Source organism: Scomber japonicus, chromosome 8 (assembly GCF_027409825.1).
Source record: "Scomber japonicus isolate fScoJap1 chromosome 8, fScoJap1.pri, whole genome shotgun sequence".
Taxonomy (NCBI): domain Eukaryota; kingdom Metazoa; phylum Chordata; class Actinopteri; order Scombriformes; family Scombridae; genus Scomber; species Scomber japonicus.
Genome location: NC_070585.1, coordinates 12,656,691 through 12,684,625, shown reverse-complemented (window position 1 = coordinate 12,684,625; position 27,935 = coordinate 12,656,691). Strand labels below are relative to the sequence as shown.

The 27,935-nt window shown below is 42.8% G+C and overlaps 1 protein-coding gene across 2 annotated transcripts; it reads right to left on the bottom strand.

Moving 5' to 3' along the window:
• Nucleotides 1–29: 29 nt before the first annotated feature.
• Nucleotides 30–27,935, bottom strand: atrx (ATRX chromatin remodeler). 2 transcript variants are annotated; one of them, XM_053324097.1, is made up of 35 exons: nt 27,761–27,935; nt 26,442–26,504; nt 26,254–26,303; nt 26,049–26,170; nt 25,881–25,961; nt 25,621–25,721; nt 25,430–25,497; nt 24,401–25,082; nt 22,717–24,019; nt 22,556–22,628; nt 21,788–21,936; nt 21,526–21,696; nt 21,275–21,398; nt 21,067–21,166; nt 20,601–20,777; nt 19,487–19,628; nt 19,265–19,374; nt 18,846–18,992; nt 18,551–18,728; nt 18,085–18,222; nt 17,827–18,002; nt 17,613–17,730; nt 16,205–16,335; nt 15,847–15,941; nt 15,579–15,715; nt 14,426–14,576; nt 14,226–14,326; nt 13,327–13,435; nt 12,903–13,080; nt 12,547–12,738; nt 5,296–5,445; nt 3,510–3,626; nt 2,696–2,791; nt 2,389–2,517; nt 30–1,638 (listed from the first exon to the last, which is right to left on the bottom strand). In XM_053324097.1, the coding sequence occupies exons 2-35, from the start codon at nt 26,460–26,462 to the stop codon at nt 1,414–1,416; spliced, it is 6,042 nt and encodes a 2,013-aa protein (XP_053180072.1). In that variant the 5' UTR covers nt 26,463–26,504; nt 27,761–27,935; the 3' UTR covers nt 30–1,413. The 2 variants fall into 2 exon arrangements, with proteins under 2 accessions (XP_053180072.1, XP_053180071.1); XM_053324096.1 differs by lacking the exons at nt 24,401–25,082; nt 25,430–25,497; nt 25,621–25,721; ... (3 more) ...; nt 26,442–26,504; nt 27,761–27,935 and having other exon boundaries at nt 15,570–15,715; nt 22,717–24,064.

Below are 27,935 nucleotides of genomic sequence, written 5' to 3'. Positions count from 1 at the left end.
AACAAATGACTCAAACACTGGAGTTGCTCAACCTTTTGGTCACTTTATTAAATGTTATATTAAATACTTATCAAGATAAACGCAGATCAAATTTGATGGCAAATCATGTTGGTGTATTTGCTAACATAAGAACATTCTTAGAGGAGGGCAAAAAAGTTTGTCTACATTAATGAAATACACCTTGCGCAAACACAGGAGCCAACTGGAGACAACAGGTGTCTCTTCATGAGAAATGAACACATCCCTCATGATTAACAGCTACACCAGTTTAAGCATTTAGAAGCGAGAATGTGCCAAAGTAGATAACAGGTAGTATGGGAGCCTGCCCGGGGAGAGTCCAGGTGTCACAAAGCGGACGACACAAGTCAGTCAGATATAATAAGATTTCCCTTCTTTACTCTTCCAATCAAATCCATCCTGGAAACACACATTTCAAACCTCGACAAACAAGTAAAGGGAATTAGTTTGGGCCCTGTGTTTACCTGGCTGAACTGGTCGTGCTTTGTGAGACCCAGTTATTCACCCAGGCTCGGGATCAACACAAGTGGAACATAAACATGAACAGGACGCACAGTGCTATGCTAGACAACACGTGATGATGAGAATGATGTTACAAAAAGGTCATAGGAACCGGCAGGCAGTTTTGAACAACACAAGCATTCCATTACCATGTTCAGCGACAACTAATGTCAACACTTAAAAGCATAATAGAAAAAATTCTCAACAATCTCAATTCTCAGAACTTTACAGAGGTTTTTTTGTGTTTTTTTAGGAAATGAATATAAGGCCATACTTTTAAAATTTTTTTTTCCTATTTTTGTTGATCAATTTTACTTCTAACTCCCAAAAAGAGCAGGACGTTGCAACAACAACAACAAATGTCTGTTTTGCTAAATATTGGAGGAGGAACCTACTGAGAGCTTTACATTATAGTCCTGTCACCAACGACACTGGTCCCACTCAGGTTTAGTTAGGCTTTTAAAACAGTATAAAAAAACTGAGTTAAATAATAAGGAAACCCTCTTTGAAGGGGAAAACAATACAATGCTTAAAAGCATTGAGGGTAAAACTCGTCTCTCCTTAAATACATGAAAAATGAAGATATAGAACTTGAATAACATTAAGGCGGTATATACATTTTTATTTATGTTGAGAATCCTAATAGACCCTTTCACACAGTCATTTATACGTTATATTCCACCGTCTCTCAGTGAACTACAGAATATAAAGGACTGAGAGTCTACGCCACTTGAGGCCCCATGTGGACAGCAGCCTAGTCTCAAAACCACTCCACTCTCTGCTTGGTGTGCCGGCTTACTTTGAGTTCTTAGCCGTCAGAGATCAGGGCCTTGCTTGGACTGGGCCGCTGGGAGCTGGCTAGCTGAGTGGTGGTTGAGGGAGCCTCCTTCTGACCTACAAGCCCTTGGAGGGCCCAGGATTCTTGCCCATGGCTTGGTGGGAGCCCATCCCATGGAGCTGCTGGTAAAGCCCCAGCAGGTCAATCTGGCTGAGCCCGCTGCCCCCGATCATGCCGTTCTGCAGGGCAAACTGGTTCAGGTAGGTGGCCTGGTTAGCCATAGCCAGCTGCTGCTCTTGGACCTTCCTGTTGGTGATCAGCTTTTGCACGTACATCATCAGCTGTGCAGGAACAAACAGAGAGGGATGATTTAAATAACTACAATTAAATTAATATCATTTGCATTCAGATTCTCAGCTCCTTCTCTAGAGTCACACGCTTTGATCCTCGAAACAATACCATGGCTGATATGTCTGACTGGCTTATCTGGTCCTGATTGATCGATCGATTGTGGCGGCTAGCAAGCTAACGTTTGTTGCTAATTTTTCATTATTTGATTTTTGATTGCCAATTAAAAATGGAAAGAACGAATGATACACGGATTCTCAACACATATCCAATGTTCATCTGAACATGACAGACAAAAAAAATGACTTGTGTAAAATCATTGAGTCTGATGTAGAAACATTTTCAATTTTGGTCAGACTTTGACCTGTGTGTAATTATTTCACATTGCTGCCTCAGTGTCACTCGTACTGATGTGTCTCTAACCAGGACAGTCAATCTGATACTAAACAGCGCCTCAGATTTGTGTTATATGTTATATTGATTTATGTTAGAACCTAACAACAATTGTTGTCCTGGTCTTAAAAGTTACATTACATTTAGTTTTTACAATCTCTGAAATGATACTCTTTTGATGAAACATCTCTAAGTGTATCATGTCCACATTCCTGACCATTTATTTAACATTTCTAATGTTTACACGTCTTCATCAACAATTTAAAATGTAATATAAAGTGTAGATTTCTAGTTTAAAATCTCAGCTGATATTGTTGTATTAGTGATCAGCTACAGTGTGTTGTTCTTACCGTCTGCTGCCTGGTGAGAACGTCCCTGTAAACGGCCTCCCTACGTTTGAGCTCCAGCTCCACACTGGCCTGTCGTCCCAGAGCCATGGACTGGACCTGGGTCTCTGTGAGTGAAGAGTTCTCCTCCCACTATGGGGAGGGGGAGGGGGGGGATAGGTCATGCAGTTAGATCTTAGTCACCATCAGAAGCGTTACACCTCCATGTCTATCATATTCATATGGACAGTTTTTACATGTCACCTCTGGACTGGAGCATAAGATTATTTTACTAAAAACCTAAAGAAAACAACCTTCACTGGGCACTTACCACTCTGCCAATAATGTCTTCAAGTGACTCCCGCGGTAAACTCTTCAATGCATTTGTTGCATCAATGACTTTCTGCCGCCCCTGGTTTATAAGGTCCTGCACACAAATGAAGATGGAGAAACACTTGAGGCAACAGGCAGCTGAGCTCTGATCCTTTTCAGTGCAAGGCTGAGCATGCTCAACCTGAAAAAGGTTGAGCATGCTCAGCTGCTAAGGAGTGGAGTTAGTGGAAACCAAAACAGCTAAAATAAGTGGAAATAATAGATTTATATTCCAGAGACGTGATTCCAAAATAATGCTAATGTCTCTCTGTGTGCTGGTGCTCAAAACAGGCATCACGTTAGCGACAACCAGTTGGTAATACTGATAAAAAGTTAGCTCATTTTGACGATTTTCCTCTCCACAAACTAATGACATAATTTCCTCTACAGGATGATGCATCAGTTACTAACTTAGCAGATCACTATTCTAAGTTTACTTCATAGTAACACAATTAATCATATATGACTAGTCATGATTACAAGAATTGAAACCACCATACAGTATTTCTAACAATTCGTCATCCTTATTGAAAAACAGAAATTGCCTTTGGACATTTCCTTTCTCTTAGTCAGATGTGCCACAGTGTATAAATAGCTGCTGCTCCAGACATGAAGTATTGCAAACTGTTTGGTGTAGGAGCAGACCAGAGCAGGGCTTGTCAGCTACAAGACTGTTGTCACAATTAGCAGTGGGGTCTCAGGAATGTGGGGCGCCATGCAGTGGGGGGAAGGAGGGAGAGGCAGGACATGGGCATGTGGAGCTCATTACTTACCTCCAGCTGCTGGTTGGTCATGGAGGCCAAAGCCGCCATGTTGTAGGGCATGTAGCCCGAGGCGCCCATGTCCATCTGTCCGTACCCTGTCTGGTAGTTGGTCCTCATGGTCAGACCCTGAGAGATAACAGACAGAGACAGGGAATGAGAGGGAAGAGAGGAAGAGCAGGATTAATATATATCAATTAGGTGAGTGTTAAGAGCCACCAAGGGCATGATGGGAGAGCCTGTGTGCCATCACTGGTCGACCATAGATGATGGTTCACTTCTTGTCAGCCTCTGCACACAGTGATGGTTCAATCTCTTCACTTCATGTTTAGAGAGCAAAGTTAACAAAAAAAATCTTTCAACTCTCCAGACAAACGAGTCATTGCCAGGTATTAGTCTGCTCCTCTTCTATTAAACATGTGTGTGTGTGAGTAGTGATCTGAAGTAAACAGTCCCGTCCCAGTAAAGGCCAGCAGGATGCCGATGTTTGTGTGTAATTGAGCCTCTGCTGCAGATGGTTTTCCCTGTGCCCTGTAATCTGGCCATCCGGTATGTAGGGGTGTGTGTGTTTGTGTGTGTATGTTGGGGGCCCGTGGGGGTCTTTGGACCTGGTCAGAGACAGGTGTGCAAGCCTAAACAGTACAAAACCATAAATGCACACGCACGCACACACACTTTTGGGTTTGCTATTAACAAGCAGTCGCTCTTGGAACAGCATCCTCAGACACTCAGCAGACTTCATACATCTTCAAACAGACAGACAAAATCGAGACTTGACTTCATTTCCAAAACTCAACGTCTGAAACCAAAATTTATGACATGAGCCTCTCTGAGCTCTGTATGGCTCTGAATTCATCCCAGTGAGACTGAGGGCTCCTGGGTTCAGTTTAGTTTTGGGCGCCTGATCATGTTCTCACAGTTTTTCCCATTTCCTGAGTTGCAAATCCGATATTCATACACATAGCTTTTCCTGGCCACCACTGGCCGACCCCATAAGTTGTGAAGACATTAGCAGAGGCAGGGTTACGTTCCAGTTGCTTCCCCTGCAAAGCTCAGAGTATATACAAGGTGATACTGAGCAGCCTGTCCCAGATCAAAGTGGCTAGTCCTGCATCTTTGTATGACAGGCTGCAGTGATGCGGGCGCAATTGAAATCCTCACGGTCGACCTCAGCGTCTGTGTTTTCCCTGCGACTATGAACCCTCTGTTCTCTTGAAAAGCAGAGAAGCTCTGAGGGAAAAGCCTCTTAAGGCGCACAGAGGGCAGAGGGGGGCAATTGTGTTGGAAAAATAATCATTAGAGTGAATTAGAATCTAGGATTACACTGGGGGGAGAGGAGAGCTGCTCCTGCTCTCTTACAACATCAACCCCCCCATATACTTCTCCAAATAAACCCCACTAATTGCCCATTGATTTCTCCATACAAAAGGAGGGAAGAGGAGGGGAAAACACAAAAGTAGTGTAACACTGACAGAAGACAAGCTGCTAACCCTCTGTGGACGCACAGTAAGCAGCGTTGACACTGCTTGGAGAGCCTCTGTGATTCGGACAGGAGATCGCTGGTCTGCTGCAGGAGTGAAGTGACCATCGCAGGGGGAGAAAGAAGCCCTGTCATCTACTCACCGAATGATGAGAGGATTATACAACACTCATCCTGACAAACACCGCGCTCACCTTGCCATTTAGATGTCAGCCTGAGCTGAGTGCTGTTATGTGTCTGCCTTTAATTTTGGATCTGGTGGACATGCCAGTGAGCGGGGGGGGTGGGGGTGGGGTGTTTTTCTCTCTCTTTGCCTACCTTCTTCTCTGCTTCGTACTCGGCCCAGGCAGCCTTGCGTTCCTCCTCGCTTAGGGCTTCCTCCTCCTTGTGGTCCAGCAGGGAGTCATGTTCGTGATAACACGCAATCTGTTCCTTATTGGACTGCAGCAGCTCGGCCAGGAAGGTATCCTAAAGCAGACGGGAGGGGAGACAGATAGGGTCACAGTGGATTTAAAGTCATTGCAGGGGAGGGAGACGCTACTCTGAAGCCACCTGAGTAATGAAGGTTATATTCTGGATTTATGTACATGACGCATTTTGGAATTAAGATTGTTTTTATAAAGTCTGGATAACTAAAAAAAAACCTCTGGATAACTTGAAAACAAGTACTGCAAATCAGACTGGATTTGTTCTTGCTCAAAGCTTCAAAGTTTGTCTGCAACACAAAACACTGACATGACATCTAGAGGCAGATGTTTGTTGTTTGACATCGCTTTGATTTGAACAACAAGACAACAAATCTCCATTCATCTGGTCTGCTGCTAGCTGCTTCGTATTCACATTAGAATAAAGCAGCGCGAGTTAGTACGTGCACACCTGTTGTGTTACTGCTGGAAACAATACATGGCCTCAATACAACCTCAATCCAACCTCATCTACAAAAGCAGTTAAGCTCTGATGATTTCAACAAAAAAAGAAAAAGAGAGAAACTTGGATTTGCATGTAAGAGGATTAGAAGACACATAAAAACCAAACAAACAAAATAAATAAATATGTGAGGTTTTCTTTGGGACTCTGGTTGCCATAACTACATTGTTATTGAAAACAATACCTGAGGAAAATTAAGAAAGCGGGGCCAGCCTTTGCTCACACAAACATGGTTTAAATTACTCTCTCTGCGGCACGTTTGCTTTTCTTTGTCTCGACTTAGCTTTACATTAAACTGAAACTTTGCAATCTGGAAACAACGTCATGCAAAAGTTGCATCATTAACCTCCACGCGGGCCAATTTTTACAAAGGGGCTATGCTCGGCTCCCTCCTCCCCTGCTCCCCCTCTCTTTGAACGGTGACAATGAGTGTGAAGTTGCAAACAAAATTAATCATAGATGTCACTGCTGTTAAGGAGGGAGGAGGGAAAAAAAGAAGAAACATCAAACTATGAAATGAGACAGTGATTGCAAACCTGTATTGAATAAACAGAAAATAAACACCAGGCCAGACGGAGAGAAACTGGATCCCTCAAAGGGGAGAGCTGCAGGACAGGCACACAGGCCCTATTTTTAGGGCTCCAGAAAGTGACAGATAAGGTGACTGAAGAAAGGTAGGAGCAGAAAGAGCCACACAGCTCCACATACTCACCGCTGGACCCGATTGTGCTCCTCATTGACACATGTTTATGTTTCCCAGCCATCACACTCAATCAGGAAAAAACCAGGCCACCCCTGAACAACCAGACGTTTCAGAGCAGCAGCGCAGCCAGAGAGTCAACCGCTGCTTTGCTCTCTAATTAGGACATAAAAGCACGGAAGAGCCTGTTAGCCTGACTCGGATAAAAGGCATCCATCGTGGTGACTTTGCCAACAGGGGAGACGAAAAGGTCAAACAGAGGTCACAGTGGATGCCAGCACGGGCACTTATGTTGGCACTGATGTACATTAGGTAAAATATACATGATTTTAGGGCTGTAACTAAAAATGATTTCATTATAGGTAATCAGAAATGTGTTTTCTCAATTGTTCGTTTTGTCCATCAAGTGTTAGAACGTTTTTTTTTTTTTTTTTAAATCAGTCAAGGTGACATTTTTTTAACTCTTATTTTATCTGAACAGTCCAAAGCCAGAAATTATTCAGTTTACTATCATATGACAAAGACAAGCATCAAATCCACATTTGAGAAGTTGAAATCAGCAAATATCTGGCATTTTTACTTAAAAAATTACAGAATCAATCAGTTATCAAAATAGTTGCTTATTTTCTGTCAATAAAATAAAAGACTAATCGATTAATTGTTGCAGCTCCACTGCACTGTATGTCACTGTACAGGCTTCAGGTTCAAATTTGAGAGGTTCGTCAAGACTCCTCAATTTTCCACAAAAGAATCAGGATTTTTGATTGCTCTAAATCAATTTGTGGAATGTGATTGCAAAGCTTGCTGTTGATTCCCACGTAAAACAGATTGTGCAGGATTATTTTTGAGTCAATAACTAAAGTGAACTCGACAGGAGCTGGTTGCCTGTGAGAAACACCCGGGCCGCTCACTACATCTGAAAGAACAGACGTGATCATTTGATTTAAGGTTTCTGTTCATGCTCTAGCTTACTGTTTCTACAGATGCTCCCCCATGGAACCAAGCGCATTCTGGGATACCCAAGTAATCCCCATCAGCAATGGCTCTGGGGTGGTCCGGTCCATCTCCCATCCTGCTGCACTATGTGTGTGTGTCCTGAGCCAGCGCTAATGATTGTGTGTAACCTGACCCAGGCTATTGTCATCTGCATGGAGCTGCGTGGTAAAGCCTATCGCTTTACTGCAGGCGAACAGAAAAGGCGAGAGTGGCTGGGTGGGCAGATGCTCAGAGAGAGAAAGAAGTAAATTACCCCACTCAACTGAACCCCCCCCCCCCGCCCCGTGAAAATATGGGGAGCTGGGTTAATACTTCTAAAGGGTGAAATCTGGGGAGGAATTTGGTCATTTGGCATCAGAGAGCGTGTTTATGTGTCTAGATGTAATGATGGAGGTGGCAGGCCATGTCTGAAAAGCTCAAGATTTTTCTTCAGTTTAGACTAAAGGCCTTCAACAAAGTCAGTCTCAACAAGGGCCTGATAATCTCCCGTCTTGATTCTAAACGGCATTTTTGAGCAGAAAGTGCTTTTAACTCAACAACGGCTCTCGAAAATGTGCTCAAAGTAAGCGGAGTTGGAAGTCTTGGCTTCAGCTGACTGCTCAACAAAGCAAAGGGTCAGGAGAGCAAGAAAACTAGAGTGTAAGCATTGGTATACTAATTCAACAAGGCATCCAACATGCATGACATTTACCACCGTATGAAGGCCTTTCCATTCTTTCAATAGAGAAAAGAATTTATGCTCTCCTTAAGCCAAATTCTTGTACATGTGTATATTATGAAAATGGCTGACCTGCCAGCAGTCCATAAATGATGTAAAGCAGTTTTCAAACCAGGCAGCTCTCACATCACAAAGATGAAAACTTGGGAGTCGACATAAACGGGCCTCATGTAGACTTTACAACTTGGCACAGGCACCCACACGTACTTTACCAATAAACTTTAGGTGACGCTTAACTGTAAAAGGTCTGATGCAATTAAACACCCGCCTGCATTAATAGCTTCGGGTTCTATGAAGGCAGGATTTTTGGCCGTGTTATCAGATACTTTCTTGAGCTGAGAACATTCTCAAACATGTTAACCCAATTTCCTGCACCTAAACAGCCGCTTATTGTGTTGAGCATGCCACAACGATAAACCTCCACTTAACAGGGAAAAACACCTCACAGGTGCAGGAGGAGAGATGAAAGTTAGCGATGTTGGAAAGACGGCGAGGGAGAACGGACTTTTGAATGGATTGCAACATGAAAAGAAGAGTGATTAGAGTAAAGATACAGAGACAAAAATGAAGAGTAGTCTGGGAGTTTTCATATGTATTTGACGTGGCTGTGTCTGCCAGAAACTGCTTTTGACGCACAGGTGCGTTAAGCATAGCAACAGAGGCGAAGACAGGATCCCTACAGGAGGAATGCGAGTGGCTGAGATATTTGTAATACCCAAACATAGCCAGTCAAAACTCTCTCTCCCCCAGCTGCACACGAATGATACACATAACCCTACTGGCCTGCTCTAAACAGTTTCTCTGCAGAAAAGCACTTAAGTTCGGGCGCTGTGCCTGAAATCAGGTCGTCACTCCTGCCCTCAGGACCACGTTGTCTTTACTCCCTCCGGGGCGAGCGTACGAGTCAGAGGGTTTATCTCGCTGTCAGTCAATTAACAAAGAAATAAAATCACGCATGTCACAAAGGGCTAAACAAAGACAATAAACACACCACATTCCTATAAAAACAAGCCTCGGCTAGCAGCAGTGGGGGGGCGTGTGGGGGGACTTCTATAAGAGCTCAAGCTGGACGAGCAGGTCAGCGGAGATTCGATGGGAGTCAGCAAGAACTGTACTGGGAGGAGAAAAAAGGTCCCAAAAATGGAAATGCTTTCTGAATTAATTCATTTTAGGGAAGTCCTTAAGTGAGAAGCTCTATTCAAATCCAACAAATGTGACCACTGACCACATTTTTTAGATTTTATAGTAAGGTAAACTGATCTATCATACATAATGTTTTAATTACTTTCCCCACAGTAACTATGTTTGTCATTCACTTTGTTACATGAGTGACAGTTGGCTGCGCAGGTACTTTTACGATACATGCTTTTTTCTTTTTACCTGATATAAAACCATTCAAGGCACTTGAATCAAGTTTACAGTCGTTCTGCAATTTTTAAAAAGACAGCCAGTGGCAACATTTTCTATATTCGTTTTGTTATCTGGTGGTGCATTTCACTTCCTCCTGACCATTAATGGACAACAAGAGAGCACAACTGGACTAAAATATTAGTTGTGGTAAAAGTGGAGGTGAAATCTTTCCTCTACAGTCCTCATACTGCCTGTTCAAGTTCAAACAAAGAGAAAAAGATTCATCACGTAAGCAGCAGAGACACATTCAATGGTCTCAACAGACCAGACTGCAGCAAACACCGGTTGCTCTCGCTTTTTCCCACCTGCAACAACTCTGTCTCTTGCTGTTACTGTCATTAGTGCTCTCTCCACCTGCAATGCAACAAGCTCAGGCATGTTTTCTGAAGGCTGGCAGAAAAAGGGATTCTGGGAAGTGTAAGAAATCACTTCAAGTGGAAATACATGGGCAAAGGTTGGGTACAACAAAAAAAACATTGCTTGAAAAATTCCCATCTAACATAACTCCTGGAATTGACTGAACATCACAGACTGACGATGAATAATGCATTAAGAGTATTCCAGGGGGCATTTTTCTTTAAGGTCAAAGAGATTTCCTACCTCTAATGAGACAAGCATGGTGTGGCTTATTGCTCCAGTCTGCTCCTATCTATACTGTGGCTTGAATACAGCCTCCCCATGGCCTTTCAGTGTACCTGACTGGGCCTAATGACCACTGCAGCCATCACATGCTGAGAGTAAATACAGTCAGGTACGCCCACAGCCTGCCAGCTTGACCCATGGCATATAATGCAGCAACAAGTTCAGAGAAATCAGAGGAGCTGTATAAAATTTGTCCAACATACAACATGTGCACTGCCTTGATGGAAGTGTGATGAAGAGGAAACGGGTGAGGGTGTCTCAGGTTGGATGGGTGCGGAGTCAAAATCTCATGTCTGGGTTTCACAGACCTTCTTTGTCATTAAGGGGGAAGTGCGACTGCTTCCTTTGTCTACAATTAGTTTCTCTGAAGAGCACAGAGACATCTTTTAAGAGAGGGGCTTAAATAATGACCCTTCATCAGGCTGGGGAGGCCAGAGGGGAAAAAAGAAAAACAACTTTACGGAGATCGCTTTGAACATTCAGAGGCAGAGTGGCGAGCCAGTGTAATAGATGGCCATGGGGACAAGATGGGATTGGTTAACGGTAGACAGGGAAGAGTGTGAGAGCATCACTAAGGACGAGGGGGAGGAAAGTGGAAGAGAAATAATAGCATTGGGACAAAAACATGTAGAATCTAAAGAGTGACATTAGAGAAAAGTCAACTACAGTGATGATTTCCCTCCTACAAGGCTTTACACAAGAACAAATAGAAGAGAAACCATCACAATCAAACAACGCCTCTGTGAGCTGTTTGACCCACGTTTCAAAGTAAATACGTCCTCTCTGGCAAGGAAGACAACACTTCTCCGTGTGAAGAACTGAGAAGAAGAAGAGCAAAAAAATCCCTCTGCTGTGCCTCGAATCACTCTCTCCTTCTGCGCAGAGTGTTGTTGGCTCAAAGTGATGGAGGGTGTCTGACTCATCTTCACATCATTCCAGACGGCAAATTCCTTCCGTAATACCGCAGTCCTGCTGCCACATCATAGTTAACCCCCTGGCCAAAACAGGTCGGCTTGTTAAAGAGCTTTTCAGCCTCTCTGTCTTTAATACTGTGTCACATAAATGTCACTGGGCTCATTAAAGATCATACACATCTAACAGGCCGCGGCTCAATGAACACATCTTTCCTCTTCAAATCTCCAACTGTGCTCCGCTGCCCTGTATGTAGGCGGCTCCTTCCTGGTCGGAGGAATATAGAAGGTGAGAGCAATGATAGCAGCTGCCGGGTGAGTGGATTAATGCAGCGCTCCTACCTGTTAATACCCATGAAGGGAATAGTGATAAGATCTTTAGACAGTGTAAATGGAAAACAGATTTTCCATTAAGGTGCAGTGAAAGGCCTCTCAACTGTCCGGTGAAAAAGCCAGCGAGCTGGATATACTGTTTCTTTTATCCACACTGTTTACAGACTTTTGCAAAGAAACCCAGGTCAAACCAAAACAAAGAGGTAAAACCACTTAGGATGATCTGAATAAACCAAGAGACTGCAAAAAGGGGAAGGAGTGGGAAATTATGGGACTAATTCAGAGATCAGAGAAGTAAAGGACGGTAAGGAATGAAGAATGAATGAGAAATAAAAAAGTGCAGGTTTATAGCAGGGCAGCAGCTCTGCTCCACAGCGGTGTTGCAATGAGAAGACTATTTAGTAAATAGCGGTAAACAGAAAGATCTGTGCAGCTGCGCTGGGTTGGATGGCCCATGTAAGGGCAGTGTGTTCTTATTAAACCCCGGGGGGCCCAAACAGTGACACAGCACCTGCATTAAGGAGAGAAGAGGCGAGCGAAGGATTATGCGAGGAAACGAAGATAAATAGATCCCGGAAAGGCCAAGCAGGATACAAGCTGGCATTGTGTCTAAACAACAGTTTATCACCAAGTGCTAAACTTCAAAAGGAAAAACATACTACTTGGTACAAGTTAAGAAAAACAGGCTTGGCATTTGAAATGGCATTCAGTGCCATGTTTGTTCAGGGAAAAAAAGACTATTTACTACTGTTAATGGGTTTCAGCCTTCTCTTCTGCATTTCCTTTAGGGATCAGTCTAAAGAATGCCATGAAATCTCAGTCAATGGTTCATCAAAGTCCAATTACACGTCTGATTTACCCTATATTGAATTTACTAAATGAAGTGTTGTATGGCACATAAGCATATTACAACAATCTAAATACATATTTACCTTAGGGAGCACAGGTGTGGCTTTCTTGCTCTTCTTCGCCGAGGGATCGTCCAGCATGTCCGGCTCAAAGGTGTAGAGCTCAGCCAGCTCGTTCATTGTAAAGTGCCTCTCAATCTGCTGCTGGTCCACCACCCGGAATGACAGAGATTGTTTGGTTACCTGCCGCTCATAAATCTTCTCCTCCATTGTACCCTAAAGTGAGAAAAGAGCGAGGAAAGCCAAGAAAAAAACATTTTACTTCAAGAAAGAAATCATAGGACTTGGTAGTATAAGCATTTCATTAGATTATATAAGCAATTTCGTACAGATGCACCAACAGGCCAAAAGAACTGATCAAAATGTCCTGACAAGCTCACCTGAGCCAGGAATCTGTAGACGAAGACGGTCTTAACCTGACCAAAACGGTAGACCCTGAAGATACTCTGGATGTCATACGAAGGATTCCAGGAGGCGTCAAAGATGATGACCCGGTTAGCTGCCACCAAGTTGATGCCGAGGGAGCCAGCTCGAGTCGAAATGAGGAACAAACGACCTCTGAGTATAATAGAGTGGAAAAAGAGAGGGGGTTTACAAAGAAATACATATTCCAGGATTATATATGTCCAACATTACTTTAGCTGTGAGATGCACTATGAGACCATCTAAATATTCTGAGCTGTTTGTCAACTTTGATTTGGAAATCGTTAACAATATTCTTAACCATTTTCCAACATCTACATATAGGCCAAAGGATTACTCAATAATGAAAACAATTGTTGCAGCCCTAAAAAGGCACATTACCTCGGGTTACTGGGGTCATTAAACTCTTCCGCCCACTTCTTCCTGCTGGTGGCATTAGTGGAGCCATCCAGGCGATAGTAGTCAATGTTCCTGAACCACTTGCCTTCACCTTCACAGACACATCACAGTTAAGAAATCTGCTATGAACTTTAATGTCATGCTGCACAAAACCTTCAATAACACATGTGTCACCATCAATTAGGCCTTTTCCTTGTCAAAAGGATTTAGTTTGGACATCTGCAGGCAGCAGATAGATGGTTGTGCTGGTTAGAGGCCAGCCACATTTAGCCTTCAAGATGGCCAACCCCCCTACCAGCCTTCATAACCAACATTTCAGTATGTTTCCAATTACAGCACTGTGATCTTTTCATTACAAATTACAAACCCTTGAGCAAACATTTTTTTGTGGAATAAAAAGTCAAGGTCTAATCATTTTCAAAATGAAAGTAAAAACAGCTGCTGGAGTTTAATTAGGAACATGACCTTACACCAGCAGTGGTGTGTATGTCTGTGTGTGTTTAAGGGTAATAAGCAAACCAGCGTGTACAAGCATACAAGTTACATGTGGGCTGTCTTCGGAGTGTGAAACCTGCATCTCTACATGAAAATACTTCCAAAAAAAGCTTTTTTTTCTCCATTTCAAGGCTTTTCTTGACAGAAAACGTGTCTCCTCCAGCTCCATAAGTCAGTAGCTAGCTTATAATATACTACTATAGTGATTTTAGCAAATCATGAAACCAAGAGCAGCATTTTAGAGAGCAACATTCAATGGGAAGCTGATCATAGGCAACTGCAGGATCATACAGTAAAATAAGGTCTGTTAGCCTTATTTTACAAGGATGTCATTTGAGTGAGAACTTCTTGAGTAAAAAGTGTGTGACTGCACCACAAAAATGTACCTTTGTATGGAGAGGGTTTGTCTTCATCTTTAGCTCTGCAAGCCAACTCCAGGAAATCCTCGATCAGGTCAAGAGAGATAAGAGACTGACTGAAGACCAACCTGATGACAGACAAGGGGAGAAGATACATTGGTGTTACTTTATCTCAGCTCATCTCACTCTGTGATTAACCCAAAAACACTTTCTTTCCAGACACTTACACTTTCTCTTCTACTTCTTCAGCCATGCGCATGATCTCAAAGAGGATCACCATCTTTCCGGAGTGTTCCAGGATTTCAGCGTCAGCCTCTGCGACAAACTCCTTGTGCCAGTCAGGGGTGGGGCTCCCAGGTGTTGAGCCAGTGCGTGGAGCTGTTTGGGACAAAAAGATGCCGTTCAGTCTCCAGTTGTTGCAGTCTCACAAAAACAACAAAACTGTAACCAAGACAGAAGCTATTACATGTTTATCTGCTACATTACAGCTGCAGCGTGTACAGATGTTAGCTACCAAAGAATGTCATGAAATATTTCTCTTTTATTCTGTTTTTCATATGTTTATACGCTCAATTAAGATCTTAATGCGTGTAGCCTTGATTTAAGTTCACCTTTGGGATAAATATGCATTTTAATATTATACTGGCTTAGTTTTTCAGCTTTTTGATTAACATTTCTCTCCTCCCAATCAACTGTGTATGTGTATCTGTTGATCTTGGTGGCGAGCTGCTGCATAAAATTGCCCTCAAGGGGATATATAAAGTCCACACGGTTTGGGTGCCTTTTGGCTATCAGGTTTAAGTGATTCCAAGTGATATAACATAAAACTAAGCTCATATCATTGAGGTCAACTTCTTGGTTATAATACATAAAAATAAATGATGAAGGTAGGGATCGCCCACCAACTAAGAAAGTCTCAAATCCGATTTTTTGCCAGTCAAATTTACACACACACTATATCATCTGTGTGGAAGTTCAATGCGAGCAAAGAAAACAACTACGGGGTGACACTTACAAAATGTCACCCCGTGCCCATATTCCAGAAGCTAGCAAAAGTAAAGCAGCTAGCGCTTTTTAAATAGTTATTTTATATGAACATACATTTGAATTTCAATATCCCATTGAAGAAAAGTTACAAAAATGTTTGTGTATTCAGTCAATTATTCTTTAAAAGAAAGAAAATATGTAAATATTCTATTAAAGTCTTATAAAGGCAGAAAATCAGAATCAGCCAAATTAATTGCAGTCTGTACATGTCTAGATGAAGGCATCACTTATTTTTCAAATGTGGAGGAAATCTATGGTCACCATACATACAGCTCTGGTCTCTCTAATAACCAGCAAACTCGCTCAAGCATGTAGTGAACACACCAGACTTACGCTCCTCTACAGGCTCTGCCCTGTTTCGAGCCACTCCGTTGCCCCGAGAGCTGCTGTTCCACTCCTTGATGACCTCCACATCATCACTGTCCGAGTCATCAGATCCCCTCCTTTTTCCCTTCCCTTGCTTCTTTTTCCTATTAGTTAGGAGGAACGGTGGAGGACATGGGGTCAGCGAGAGTAACAGATGGAAGAAAGACGGGCAGTTAAATAAATGTCTTTTTTATAAATGTACAACTGGGGAAAAGAAACGTGAATCCTTTTTTACTTTTTCTTCTTCTCATCCTCAGAGCTCAGACTCATGGAGGATTCTTCTGTTTCTGAAGCGATGAATTCTTCCATGCTGTCCTCGTCAAAGAAACCCTGCAAGAGAGTGGACATGCGTGAAGCTCGATTGCTAGGTGATATGGGTCAACCAAACACTGAGTGCTGGATCGTGGGTAGAAGAAATGTTGCATAAGGGAAAAATTCTGCCGCAGCGGCAATATGCATGTTGTGTTCCTCTGCTACATGACCTGTCAGCAGTAGGTTTCTATTGTTTTCCCGCAGTGTCTGATTTGCGCTCATGTATCCCCAGTTTTTGAGTTAGTGTTTAGTGTGGTTCAGTCTTGTCTTCCCAGACCTACCTTGTTTTCTTTACTGATGTAGTCCAGCTGAAGGCACCAGGGATGGGTCCAGATTCTGCTGAGCATCTGGAAATCCTGGAAGAGTTTGGTCCCTGCGCGGCCCCGGCCCCCCTCCAAAGCATTCCCCACACCTGCACACAAGGCAAAGAGTTTGAGCAAGAAGATGGATGTGTTTGCCTTATGTACCTGACAGTGTGCCCACAGTCGCTTCATATACTGTGACTATTGTGGAAAATGCAGAGCAGCAAGACTCCTTTGTATCACCCCACTGTGGGAAAATTGTAATTAGGACAGTTTTTATTTACACAAAACAAATTAGACCAAGTGTCACCCAGTCCTCTGACAGCAAAGTGGCAACTGACGAAAAAGTCAATTAAGGTGTTTCAACCAAAGCGTGTATTAACAACTTTGCCTTTGTACAAAGGTCGATGTGAGCTGCAGTCGGTTCAGTAATCAGCTTCATGAACTGAAGTGAGTGTGAAGTAAAATGTTAACGTATATGTGTGTGCTGGCCTGCAGTGACCCAGAGAAGTCTGAAGTTGCTTGTGTTTATACAAGCAACACAAAAAGTAGGGAACATTTGGTTCCATTCAACCCCTGCAGACTGACTGGTGGTCTTGGGTCCAAAGACCCCACTGTGGAGGTCCAGAGTCACAGTCACAACATCAGCACTGTGCCCTGTGGACAACCCGGCCTAATGAGCCACAGCACATACCACCAAACCTAACACCCTCCAATCACTCCTCTTCTTACATACCAGCTCTCCTGCTCTTTGTTTTCGCTTTTGGTGTAAAACCTCTGGCAGCCCCCCCACCCTCTAAATTTTGTTCCTTTTCCTTTATGCCCCCACATCCCCCCCTTCTACCCCCCACCCTCTGTTCCCTTTCTCCCAGAGCTCTTCATTAGGTAGACGTGGGAAACTGGGCTTAAACCCTGCCTGCGGCACTCTGCCAGCTGCCACTCTTACAGACTCACACTCTCTCTCACACACACCCTGGGACACATTCTGAGAGGAACGTCCACTAACGACTTAACAAAGCAGCACAAAAAAGTGAGAACAGAAAGGCCTTCCACTTATCTAAAAATCCTTGTCAGAGTAAATGACATCCAGTTGAGAGCACTTTTAGGAGAAACAAAACTCATGTACAAGGATTTAGCCTCATCCGAGACTACGCCTGTTTTCCAATGGAATTCTCAATTGAATTTTGATTTAGTCTTGGACTGGGCTAAATCCTTTTCTGGACTATCAGACCTGAGACTGTACAAGCCCTGCTAGCAGAACCCTAGAGGCTCTGCTGCTCCTAACATCCAACAAGATCAGAGTTATTTGAAAAAAGCAAGCAAGTGGCACTGACAGTTTCTGTGCAACAAAAAAATCCAAGAAGTTTCATTAGAGCATGACTCTCACCGGTGAAGTGCTCCAGATAGTATCTGTAGAGTTTACACTGGATCGGAGTAATTCTGATTGACAGCACGTACTCGTGTTTGGGGGGCAGGAACTTGGTGAGTGCCGTGTAATCTTTCCTCTGTGGGAAACAGAAATAAATCATTATTTTTTTAGCAGATGGCAACCAAAGATAGTAAAGAGAAACTGAGCCATCTGTTTTTAGGCAACATGTTACCTGGACGCAGCCAGCCAGCATTTCGTAGAGGATGTGAGCTCTCTTTTTCATGATGCGGACATCATGTAGTGTGGAGTCGGCAGACTGACCATTCTGAATGGGGTTGACGAAGCGATTCCTGAACTCCTTAACTGACCCAAGCAGGTTCTCCTTGATGAAGTTCACCATGCAGTGGTCTGGTAGGGGGGAGATCAGAAAAGTTTTAAGATATGTCAACATGTCAACTATCAGTCTTCCTGACAAAGATCACACTCTCACATTCGATGAGGTTGTTTTGCAGAGGCGTTCCAGTCAGCACGACTCTCCTCCTCGTCCTGATAGAGTTCATTGCTTTGGACACAGCAGACGCCTCGTTCTTCAGGATATGACCTTCATCACAGATTACTATGTCTGGACCTGGAAGCAAAACAACACAGGCATATATGTCAAAAAAAGATTATTAGTCTTTTGAGATGTCTTATGGACACACAACAAGCTTTAGTAATCAATTCTGATTTCTGTCAACACCCACTAGATTTTAAACCAATTTGAATGTGGATAGTAGTTATCAGTCTGAACAGATCAGGTCATTTTAAGACAACAGAGAGTTCAAGTGGCCTAATTCTGAAGATTTTTTCTTTTCACACTCAAGAATAAAACATTTGTCATACATGAAAGGATATTTTTTGACTGTCAACTTAAACTTTTCTGAACACAATCATGGAGGAATCGTACAGTGCTGTACCTGGATCTACCAGAGTCTTCTGAAACAACTCTTTGAGCTTCTTGCTCTTGATGTTTCTTCCCTGGGTCAGGTTTCGGTACATCTCGTAGCCGATGATCATAACACCCCCTGACTCGTGCCATTGCTGGAGGGCATACCCTCGCTCTTGTGGCCTCTTTACTGTGGCCAGCTCAATCACCTGTGAAACATACCAAAGATCAAGATGTCAATTTCTCAAGAAAGTTTTATGTCAGGGATGTGATGAGGAGCTGTCAAACATGAACAGCTCAAAAGATTAAAAAAAACAACTCGTTACCTCTAAACTTTCATCATCTTTCATTCCTTGTTGCCACTTCTCAAACTCATTGAGCCAATTGAGGACAGTGTTCAGGGGACAAACCACCAGGGCCCTGGTAAAGTCAAGCTTCTCACAAAGCAGCAAAGTGTGAAGGAATGTCACCACCTACAGGGCAAATAGAGAAATACAGTTACACAGCTGCGGTGTGACAGCACAGCTTTGCAACAAAGAGTTTGTCAAGATCAACCCAGCAGTATCCAAAAAACTATATTCTTACAGTTCTAACAGGCAATTATGCAGGTTTGTGACATGTTAACATGTTGCAAAGGCCAAATGCAGCATCCACAAGAAAGTAACTTTTTTTTTTTTTAATCCTTGCATCTTGATAAATACCAAATTAAACACCCCAGAAAAACATGCAGCTCTCTCCTTCTTACCTGCAGAGTTTTTCCCAGTCCCATACAGTGGGCGAGGATGCAGCCGGAGCCAGTAGACTTCTCCATCTTCTTCACAGATTCACAGCAGCAGTCCCACATGAACTGCACCCCTGAAACAAAAGTCAAAAGGGCCAACATTAGTCCAGAACATCTCAGCGTTTCATACACAGCCTTGTGTCTGCTAAATCGCTGTTAAGCCTAATTGATTTACTTTGTCCTTACCGTCAACCTGGTGAGGTTTGAGCTTGGTGACGAGGTTCCTGTGCACCTGCACAAGTGGCTCCTTAGTCTCTTCATCCTCATCCAATACTAGCTTGGTGGTGATGGGACAGGCCACCTGGGAAGACTCCTCTACCACAATTGTCTGAAGAAGTATCACAGGCGACGTGAAAAGATGCCAGTCTTACTTTTACAAGAAAATTCACCCACTACTTACATGCATACAATTTTGTGTCATCATTTGAACAGCAAACTTCGTCCAAAAATGCCTCATGAAGTTCATCATAACCACTAGTGCAAAATCATATGACAAATTTCTGATAATGAACACCAAAGTAGATTAATTTTGAACTATGAGCACAAATGTCCTACCCTAGCTCCGGTATGTTAGTTAAGTGACAGTGTAATTAGTGATAAAGAAATGTATTGTGATATCATACTTGCTCATATGTTTAATGTTCAAGATCATCGTTTATTCTGATAGCTGACTACTTACTACTGGCCAGATACGTTATCTGTACAATCAATGAGGTTCTCGATTAAAAATGAAGAAAGCCTAAAGAGACTAATGGATGGTTTATAATTTTAACCTATCAATCTAAATGTTTTATGCACTTCATTCTCCTTACTGGCAAACACAAGCCCGTAATGACAACTTGCTTTTAAAAGATGAAATATTTCAGTAAATACTCAATTGTTGAGTTTGCACTGTGTAGTTGCAGAGTTTCATGCATATTAGGAGCAGAGGGCTCAGATGTTAAAGCTCTAATCACACTGACTTGGCCACCCCTTCTGTCTGTCACACTTCACAAGTAGATTTTAGATTTAATTATTTTAAGCAAGGCCACCTGTTTGATCTGACAGACACTGATCAATCAGCAGCAAACTAAACTGTTAGTTTGCCTTACTCATCAGCTTGTACACAAATAAAACACACAGCCAGTCGTTAATCTCCCCAACCAACTAATGTTCTGTGGGAAATTGTACCCCAGTTCTGAATGAGGTCTTGAACATTTTACCTGGTGTGCAGTATTATCAAGAGACTACCTGACCCAGCTCAGAGCTTTAAACATAGTCATATATACTTCAGAAGACTAACAGGACATTTCATTTTTACCTCTCGAAGTTTCTTCCTAAGCGCCTCTCTCTCCGCAATACGTTTCCTCCTCTCCTCCTCTTCTTTCAGAGCATCCCTCGTCTCCATCCGCAGCTTGTCATCCTTCAGGATTTTGCGAATCTTTTTGCGTCCTTTGCGTTCATCTCCATCTTTTTCACCGTCATCTTCCTGTCCACTCTGTGGAAATGAACATTAAAGTTCAGCTCTCTGATCTTCAGCCCTTAGGAAAAAATCTATTTCCTATGATCTGTAGCCCAGTAACCCTATGATTAATTTGTGTCCTCAATAATCCTCATAACACACTCCAGGGGTGAGCTCAAACTACATTTTATATGTCATGCATGACTTGACTGGCAAAGGTTATGTTGGTCTATCTTCGGCACCTACAGTAGCAGTCTTGAAGAGAAAAAAACCCCACTTTGGACACTTCAAAACTACCACCAAGTGTGCACTGCATTTTAACCACCTTCTCATTGCTGGAGGATGAATCCTGAACTTTGATCCTGCGTCGCTTCTTCTTCTGTTTGTAACTTCTCTGTTTCTCCTCATCTTTCTTCTTCGCAGCTCTAAAGACACACATTAGAATTTGTCAGAGCGAGACACGGAGGAGATCAATGCAGATCCAATGGCGGTGAAATACATTACTGCCAGTTATTGCAGCTCTTTCTTCTCACCTGGTCTTTCGTTTCCCATCGTTGCCTGATTCACTAAGCTCCTCACTTATCCCCGACTCTGCACTGGATTCTGCACTGGACTCTGACTTCTCAAAGTTGGAGTCTGCAGAGTCATCGCTGTCCACTGCTAGACAAATAAAAGACCAGGAAACAGAAGTCACTTGCCAGTCTTACAGAATTGTGAATTTGTGTCCATATATAGTATAGATTTATTGTATACACATACAGCACACAAAAAATTAAGAATTAACCTCTACGCCCTGACTTCTTCTTGCCACCCTTGTTTTTCTTGTCTTTACTGGTAGCTTTCTCATCTCCTGATTCTCCCTCACTCAGTGAGAGTTTATGTTTTAGCAACTTGTGGCGCCGGCCATGCTTCTTCACTTCCACGTCAGAACCAGAGTCATCTGAATCATCGTCGTCTTCAAAAAGAGAAACAAATAGTTTGACAAAATACACAATATGAGAGGCATATCTAGAAACCACTGTGTCTTTTCATCAAATGTATGCTACCTTGCTGCTCCTCGTCTTCATCATCTTCCTCTTTTTTAACTTTCTTGGAGGACTTGTCATCCTTGTCTGCATCTTCATTATCAGAGGAACTCTCTGCTCCGGAGGAAAAGTTGGACTTTATTTGAGCAAGAAGCATTTTCTTCGCAATCCTTAAGAAAATGGAAAAAAGACAAACACATGGCATTCACATTAATGACATAATGAAAGAAATCAGTGGAAACACTTTACATTCAACAATAGATTCGCATTTTAAAGTTATTCCTTTCATGCATTAATGTTATCAAAAAAAAAAATTGATAACCCTTTAGATGAAGACAACTGGAAAGTTAACGTTTACTCACAACAAAATAAAGGAAGTACTTTTTCTGCACATGCAATTTATTTTAACTACACAATTTACCAGAGGAATGCTATGCTATCACTATTTGGCACCAGTCCAGGTGAACTGGGATACACGAGAGAAATGCTGCCTCGAGGACCCATATTATTAAGTATTTCAAGATCAATCATACTGTGTTTGCCAAATGTTGTAGCACTCATGCATACAGCTAAGTTTTGTTTTTTCATTTCATCATTTTAATGTGATTTTAACTCATTTAAATGATTCTTCGAGTTTAAATAAAAGGTTTAATAAAGTATATTAGGCTAATCAGCTCTACCTGAAAGACTATTCAAATGCGCACATCCTGAATGATATAATAAATCATCTTAAATGGCTGTCTTTATAGTGAGCTAGAAAGTATCTTTAAAAAGTTATTTTGTAAGTACCTGTTCTCAGGATCATCATCGTCATCATCTTCAAAAACTTGAGAAACTTCTTCTTTGCCATCCATTTCGTCTCCTAGACAACAACACAGCACACGTTCCGTTAACGTGATGACATGCATGTCATTAACAAGTTGTTTGCCAATGAGCTGAGACAAACTTACCTGAGGACTGATGAAAATTCCCGTTGCCTCCCGCCACGTTCTCTTCCACAATGGGTTTTATCTTTTGCTCGTCACTGTCTTCTCCGGAGTCGCCTTCAACCTGCTGCTCCTCCTCATCCTCGCTGGAGGATGACTGCAGCTTGGAGACTCCTTTGGGGCTTTTCCCTTTGCGTTTCTTTTCATAAGACCGTTTGCGACTCGACCCCTTTCTCTCAGGTGAGTCTTTCTCTTCCTCTTTTGCTTCATTCTGTTTCTTCACACGGCTGGATCTCCTCTTCGCTGTACCAACTTTACTCTTTGTCTCCTTCTCTTGGTCAGAGTCAGAGTTGGAGGAGGCTGAGCCAGTCTGTTTCTTTTTCTTGGATGACTTTTTGCCTTTGTCTGACTCAGAGCTTTCAGAATCCCTTTTACGTTTGGATGCTTTGTCTGTATCATGTGAAGATGTGTTGTTTACTTTGAATAAACGCTTTTTTGCACTTGTGCTTCCCTGTTCCTCATCTGAACTGTGGCCTTCTGCAGCTTTCTTTAGCAAGATGTTGGGAACTTCATCTGAATCAGAGTCTTCAGTCTTTTTCTCTGACAAAGATGTCTTGCTCTGCTTCCGATCCTCTTTTTTTGTGCTGCTGGATTTCTTGGAGGACTTGGACTTGCCCTTATGATCTTCTTCTGACTCAGATTCAGATGAGTCTTCTTTGCCCTTATTCTCAGCCTGCTTCCTCAGTGGAGTGGTCTTAACTCTACTAGAGCGACGACTTGGTGGTGGGCTCTCTGTTCTATCTAATGTATCAGAAGCATCGTCTTTCTTCTCTTTTTTACACTTTTTCACCATCTCTCCGTCTTTTTCTTTGTTTTTGGACCTGGAAGATCTTGACCCACATGTAGTCACAACCGGCACTGGAGTCAGTTTAACTATGAGGTTCTTCACCTTGGGCTGCGGACGTGGAGAATTTGATGAGGTTCCATTTGACTTTGTATCAGCATCTACAACCGTTGCTGGATTGGTGTCTGGAGTCTGTGAGAGCGTGGTAGGATCCGCAAGACTCTCCACCATCTGAAAAAGCTCCTCTGGAACCGAAGGAGGAACAGACATAATGTCGTGATCGAGGGACATTTCACCAGGTGACATTAGCTCATCACAGACTTCAGTTTTAATTGTCTTTTTGGTTACATCAGTTCCTGTTTGGCTGTCTCTCATTTCAGCCACATTTGACACCTGATTGTTGTCCACATCCTGCTTCATTCCCGGTTCCCCAACAGCAGCATCAGCCTCCTCAGTTGCTTCAGCCTCATCAAAAGCATTGGCCTCGTCGACTGCATCATCCTCTTCAGGTGCGTCAGCCTCGTCAGAAGCACCAGCCTCAGCGACGGCATCAGCCTCAGAGACGGCGACGGCATCAGCCTCAGAGACGGCAGCGGCATCAGCCTCAGAGACGGCGACGGCATCAGCCTCAGAGACGGCGACGGCATCAGCCTCAGAGACGGCATCAGCCTCAGAGACGGCAACGGCATCAGCCTCAGAGACGGCAGCGGCATCAGCCTCAGAGACGGCAGCGGCATCAGCCTCAGAGACGGCAGCGTCATCAGCCTCAGCGACGGCAGCGGCATCAGCCTCAGCGATGGCATCAGCATCAGCATCAGCGACGGTATCAGCATCAGCGACGGCATCAGCATCAGCCTTGTTAGCCGCATTATCCACATGGTCATTTTCTGCAGGTGGCGCAGCAATAGTGCTTTTTTTTACAATATGTTGCCCTTCATTGCCATTCTGTAACTCCATGTTTTTAAACTCTGGCTCCAAGGCCGCCTCCAAAGCAGTGTGGGCTTTTTTCAAATCTGCAAGTACGGCCTTGAAGGCTTTCAAATGCCGATACCTGATAGCTTTGTCTCCCTGCTCCTCGGCTGTCTGCTGGATGAACTGGATGAACGTATTGTTCAGACCTGTGGTTGTTTCAACAAGGTTTTTTGCTTTTTTTATAAGTTCTTTGGGTAACTGCAGTTTTTTGTAGGAGAATGTCATGGTCCCTGAGCCTTCGGTGTGCTCTTTCCCATTAACAACTGCTTTGTGCTCTTTGACTGTTTTGCTCTCGTGTCTCTTGCTCTCTCTTTCCTCAGTTTTATCCGTTTTCCGTTGCTTGAGTTTCTCATGTTTCTCGTGTTTCTCATGATTTTGTTTTTCCATGACGCCGTGGCATTTGGAGACCAGGTCCTGAAGGGGATCTGACCTACAGACATAGCAGTGCCACTTTGAGTTCTCATCAGTAATGGTTGACAACTCCCTTCTGCCCAGGTTGCGCAGGATGCACTTCTTGCAGAAAGCGTTGTTGCAGTAGTCACAGCAGATGAGCTTGCCCCCTTCAGCACACCACCTGGGGAGGAAAAGTTTAGAGTTTTACATACAGCAAAGAGGTCTTCAACATTAAGTTTCCAGAATTTTTTGTTCAGGAAAAACGGATGTCAGAAAACTAAAAACATAACTTCTAAATGAACTGAACACCAAAGAATTAAATAATGGGCATTCAAATCCTTGGCAATAACAACCAAAAATTAACTTGTACATGAATTCCACATTACTAAAAAAACATTTTGGGTTAATCAGTGTAATGTTCTTATGTTTTGAGATGTTCAGTCATGTCTTCAATGTTATAATTCATTTTGCCTCTGTTGTGTATCTTCATGTCACAGTAGGTTAACAAACTTGCACAAAATTTCGTACCTGCACTGCTCGTCCATTCCATCTGAGTCTCTGCTGATGTCATCACTTGTGTAATACTTGTAGCATGACTGGAGGAAAATGATATAATATGAAACACTAATACAGCAACAATGGAAAGACTGAAAAACATGTGTGGACCTTCGCTGTAAAGGTAGTGAAAATATTTCAAATACAAATGTGGAATTTCTTACCTTACAAATAAGTACTTTGAGCGCAGGATGCTCATACACTGAGTTGCGCTGGAACTGGTTTACTTGTTTTCCACAAGCTGTGCAGTTTACCAGGGTATCATCTGTGATAAAGACAGAAGAAATGACTTTTTCCCCACTTTATTTACACTGAACAATTCATTTATTACTATCTGGTTCATTAACATGTACATTTTGCTTGGTTGTGAACATCACCTTACATAACACAAAACATGTTTAGGTTACAAATAATGAAAATGTACCTTTTTGTTTCTGCTTGAAATCCACTCTGAGCTTCATGGCGCCTTTGTTTTCATTCCCAGCTGGCCTCATCACTAAAGTGCCTTCAGACAGAAATAGTACAAATGTCTCAAAATCCTATTTCCTATTAATCAACAGTATCTTGATTTTAAAAAATGTATGGTTCATACCTTTAGATGCACTGCCCGTGTTACTGTCTGAAGGATTGCCAGAAGTGGCACCTTCATTTTCACTCTCTGCTGAGGTGTCGGATTCATTCAGTCCAGTGTGCTTCGCTACAGTAGTGGATTTCCTAAAATGTGTGGGCACAAAGTGAGCACAAAAACATGTAGCTGCAAAACACTGAATGTCACATATAAGAAAAGTGCTTCTCACCTCTTGTTGTGAGAAGAGGAGGACTTCATTGTTTCTGTTGAGCTACCAGGCTGACGAGAATACAAGATTTATTTTAATAGTAGTGAAAAACAAATCAAAAACTGTACAAGGTGATCAGGTTTAATTTCTTTTCAATATACAAAATGTCTAAACACAAAATGTGACTCCCAAAAAGCCAGCACACTTACCTCCTCTGCGTTTTCTGCCATTTGGTCTAAGTTAGATTCAGATTCAGGCCAGACTTATTTCACCTGGAGAGAAAATTAAGATTTGTTTCATGTTGGACAATCTGGTAAATCAAGATGTTGCATTTTGCAATTGCAGAAATACAAATACAAACAGCATGTTACTCAAGGCTGCTACTGAAGATTTAAGCACATAAACAAACACCAAAAATGAAGAAATTTCAGCTTTTCTTAAAGAGCATTTGACCATTTCTTAATGTATCGATTTATTACTTTTTTCAGGACATTTGCATTAATAGAACATATCCATGTGAACTGTTATATTCATACAATATGTTCAGGACTGCTTAGTTTCCTCCTGATGGTTAAAGACACTGCTAAAGGTTGCAGACAGTGTTTTTCTTTGTTGTCTGTGAGTAAGACACCAACATCGCTGGACATGAAATTTCCAGAGCAACGTGAATAAACTCAACAATTAGTGTAATTGACAGCAATGCAACTCAAAGATGAACACTGCCTGCATGGTTATTATTTGGAGCACAACACTCCCGAGGCGGAGATACGGCTGTTTACTTAGCCCTTTTGCGTCATCATAACGTGCTGATTAACGCTGGATGCCCGTGAGATGTGTCGAGCGATAAACTTGACCATGACAGCAACAAAAACAGGCTTAATTATTAAAAAAAAAAAAAAATCCCATGTCAGTGGGAAAAGAAGAGTTCACTCGGCAAATAAGCAGCGCGCGCCTCTGCGTTCGCAGCTCCGTGGCGCTTGTTTACCCTCCTCACTTACCGGGGATGCTGAAGTTGAGACTAGCTTAGCTGCCGCCGTTGAAACATGCACAACTACTTATTTCCTATAGCCTGCGTTTCCCTGGCAACCTTGCAATTCCGGTGGTGCATACAAGGTCCAATGCATGGGCACGCACCGAAAAATGCAAGCAAAGGCCTTCCTTCCCTTCCTCTGCATGAAGAGGAGGCAGGAACCAGCGCGTTAATCGCCGACTGGCACTACATGCTAACGTATGCTACGCCAAAGTAGCAGTGTAATATTATAAGCTACCTATAAATAATGACAACTGTGTTGTTTTACAATTAAGTGCATTTTAAATGTCCCTGCCACCCTGATAGCCACCCGGGTACACGTGCATTTTTATCTAAATCTGCGTGTGTGCCAACTTGAACATTGCCGGCTGCGCAGCTAATGGCTACAGCTAGCGGAGTATGCTAGGTAGCAAAAGGCAGTAATGGGCCGGCGGAGGTAGCATAGCAATCAATGCACAATTAACTTGTCTAAACAAGCGGATTTAACTGAGCTCCTACCTGCTGTTCATCGTCGTCATTTCTCGATTTACAGAGGCACGTTTTGTTCTGACTTCAGGTTGTCCACTTCAGCCTCACTTACAGGGTTCTCGATGGAGCAGAAACAAGAATAGCTGCTGAATACCCAAGTAACTCCGGTCAGGGGAGACAAAGCGAGGGGACCATCTTGCCGGAT

Bases quoted from the DNA above. Each gene is read 5' to 3' on its own strand.
- atrx (XM_053324097.1), bottom strand. From the start codon at position 26,462: ATGGCAGAAAACGCAGAGGAG. The intron at 25,498-25,620 runs GTAAGAAATTCC...ATTTTCCTCCAG, and splicing joins TCAAAGTACTTATTTGTAAG to TCATGCTACAAGTATTACAC. The intron at 15,942-16,204 runs GTAGGTCTGGGA...ACTCTCTTGCAG, and splicing joins ACATCAGTAAAGAAAACAAG to GGTTTCTTTGACGAGGACAG.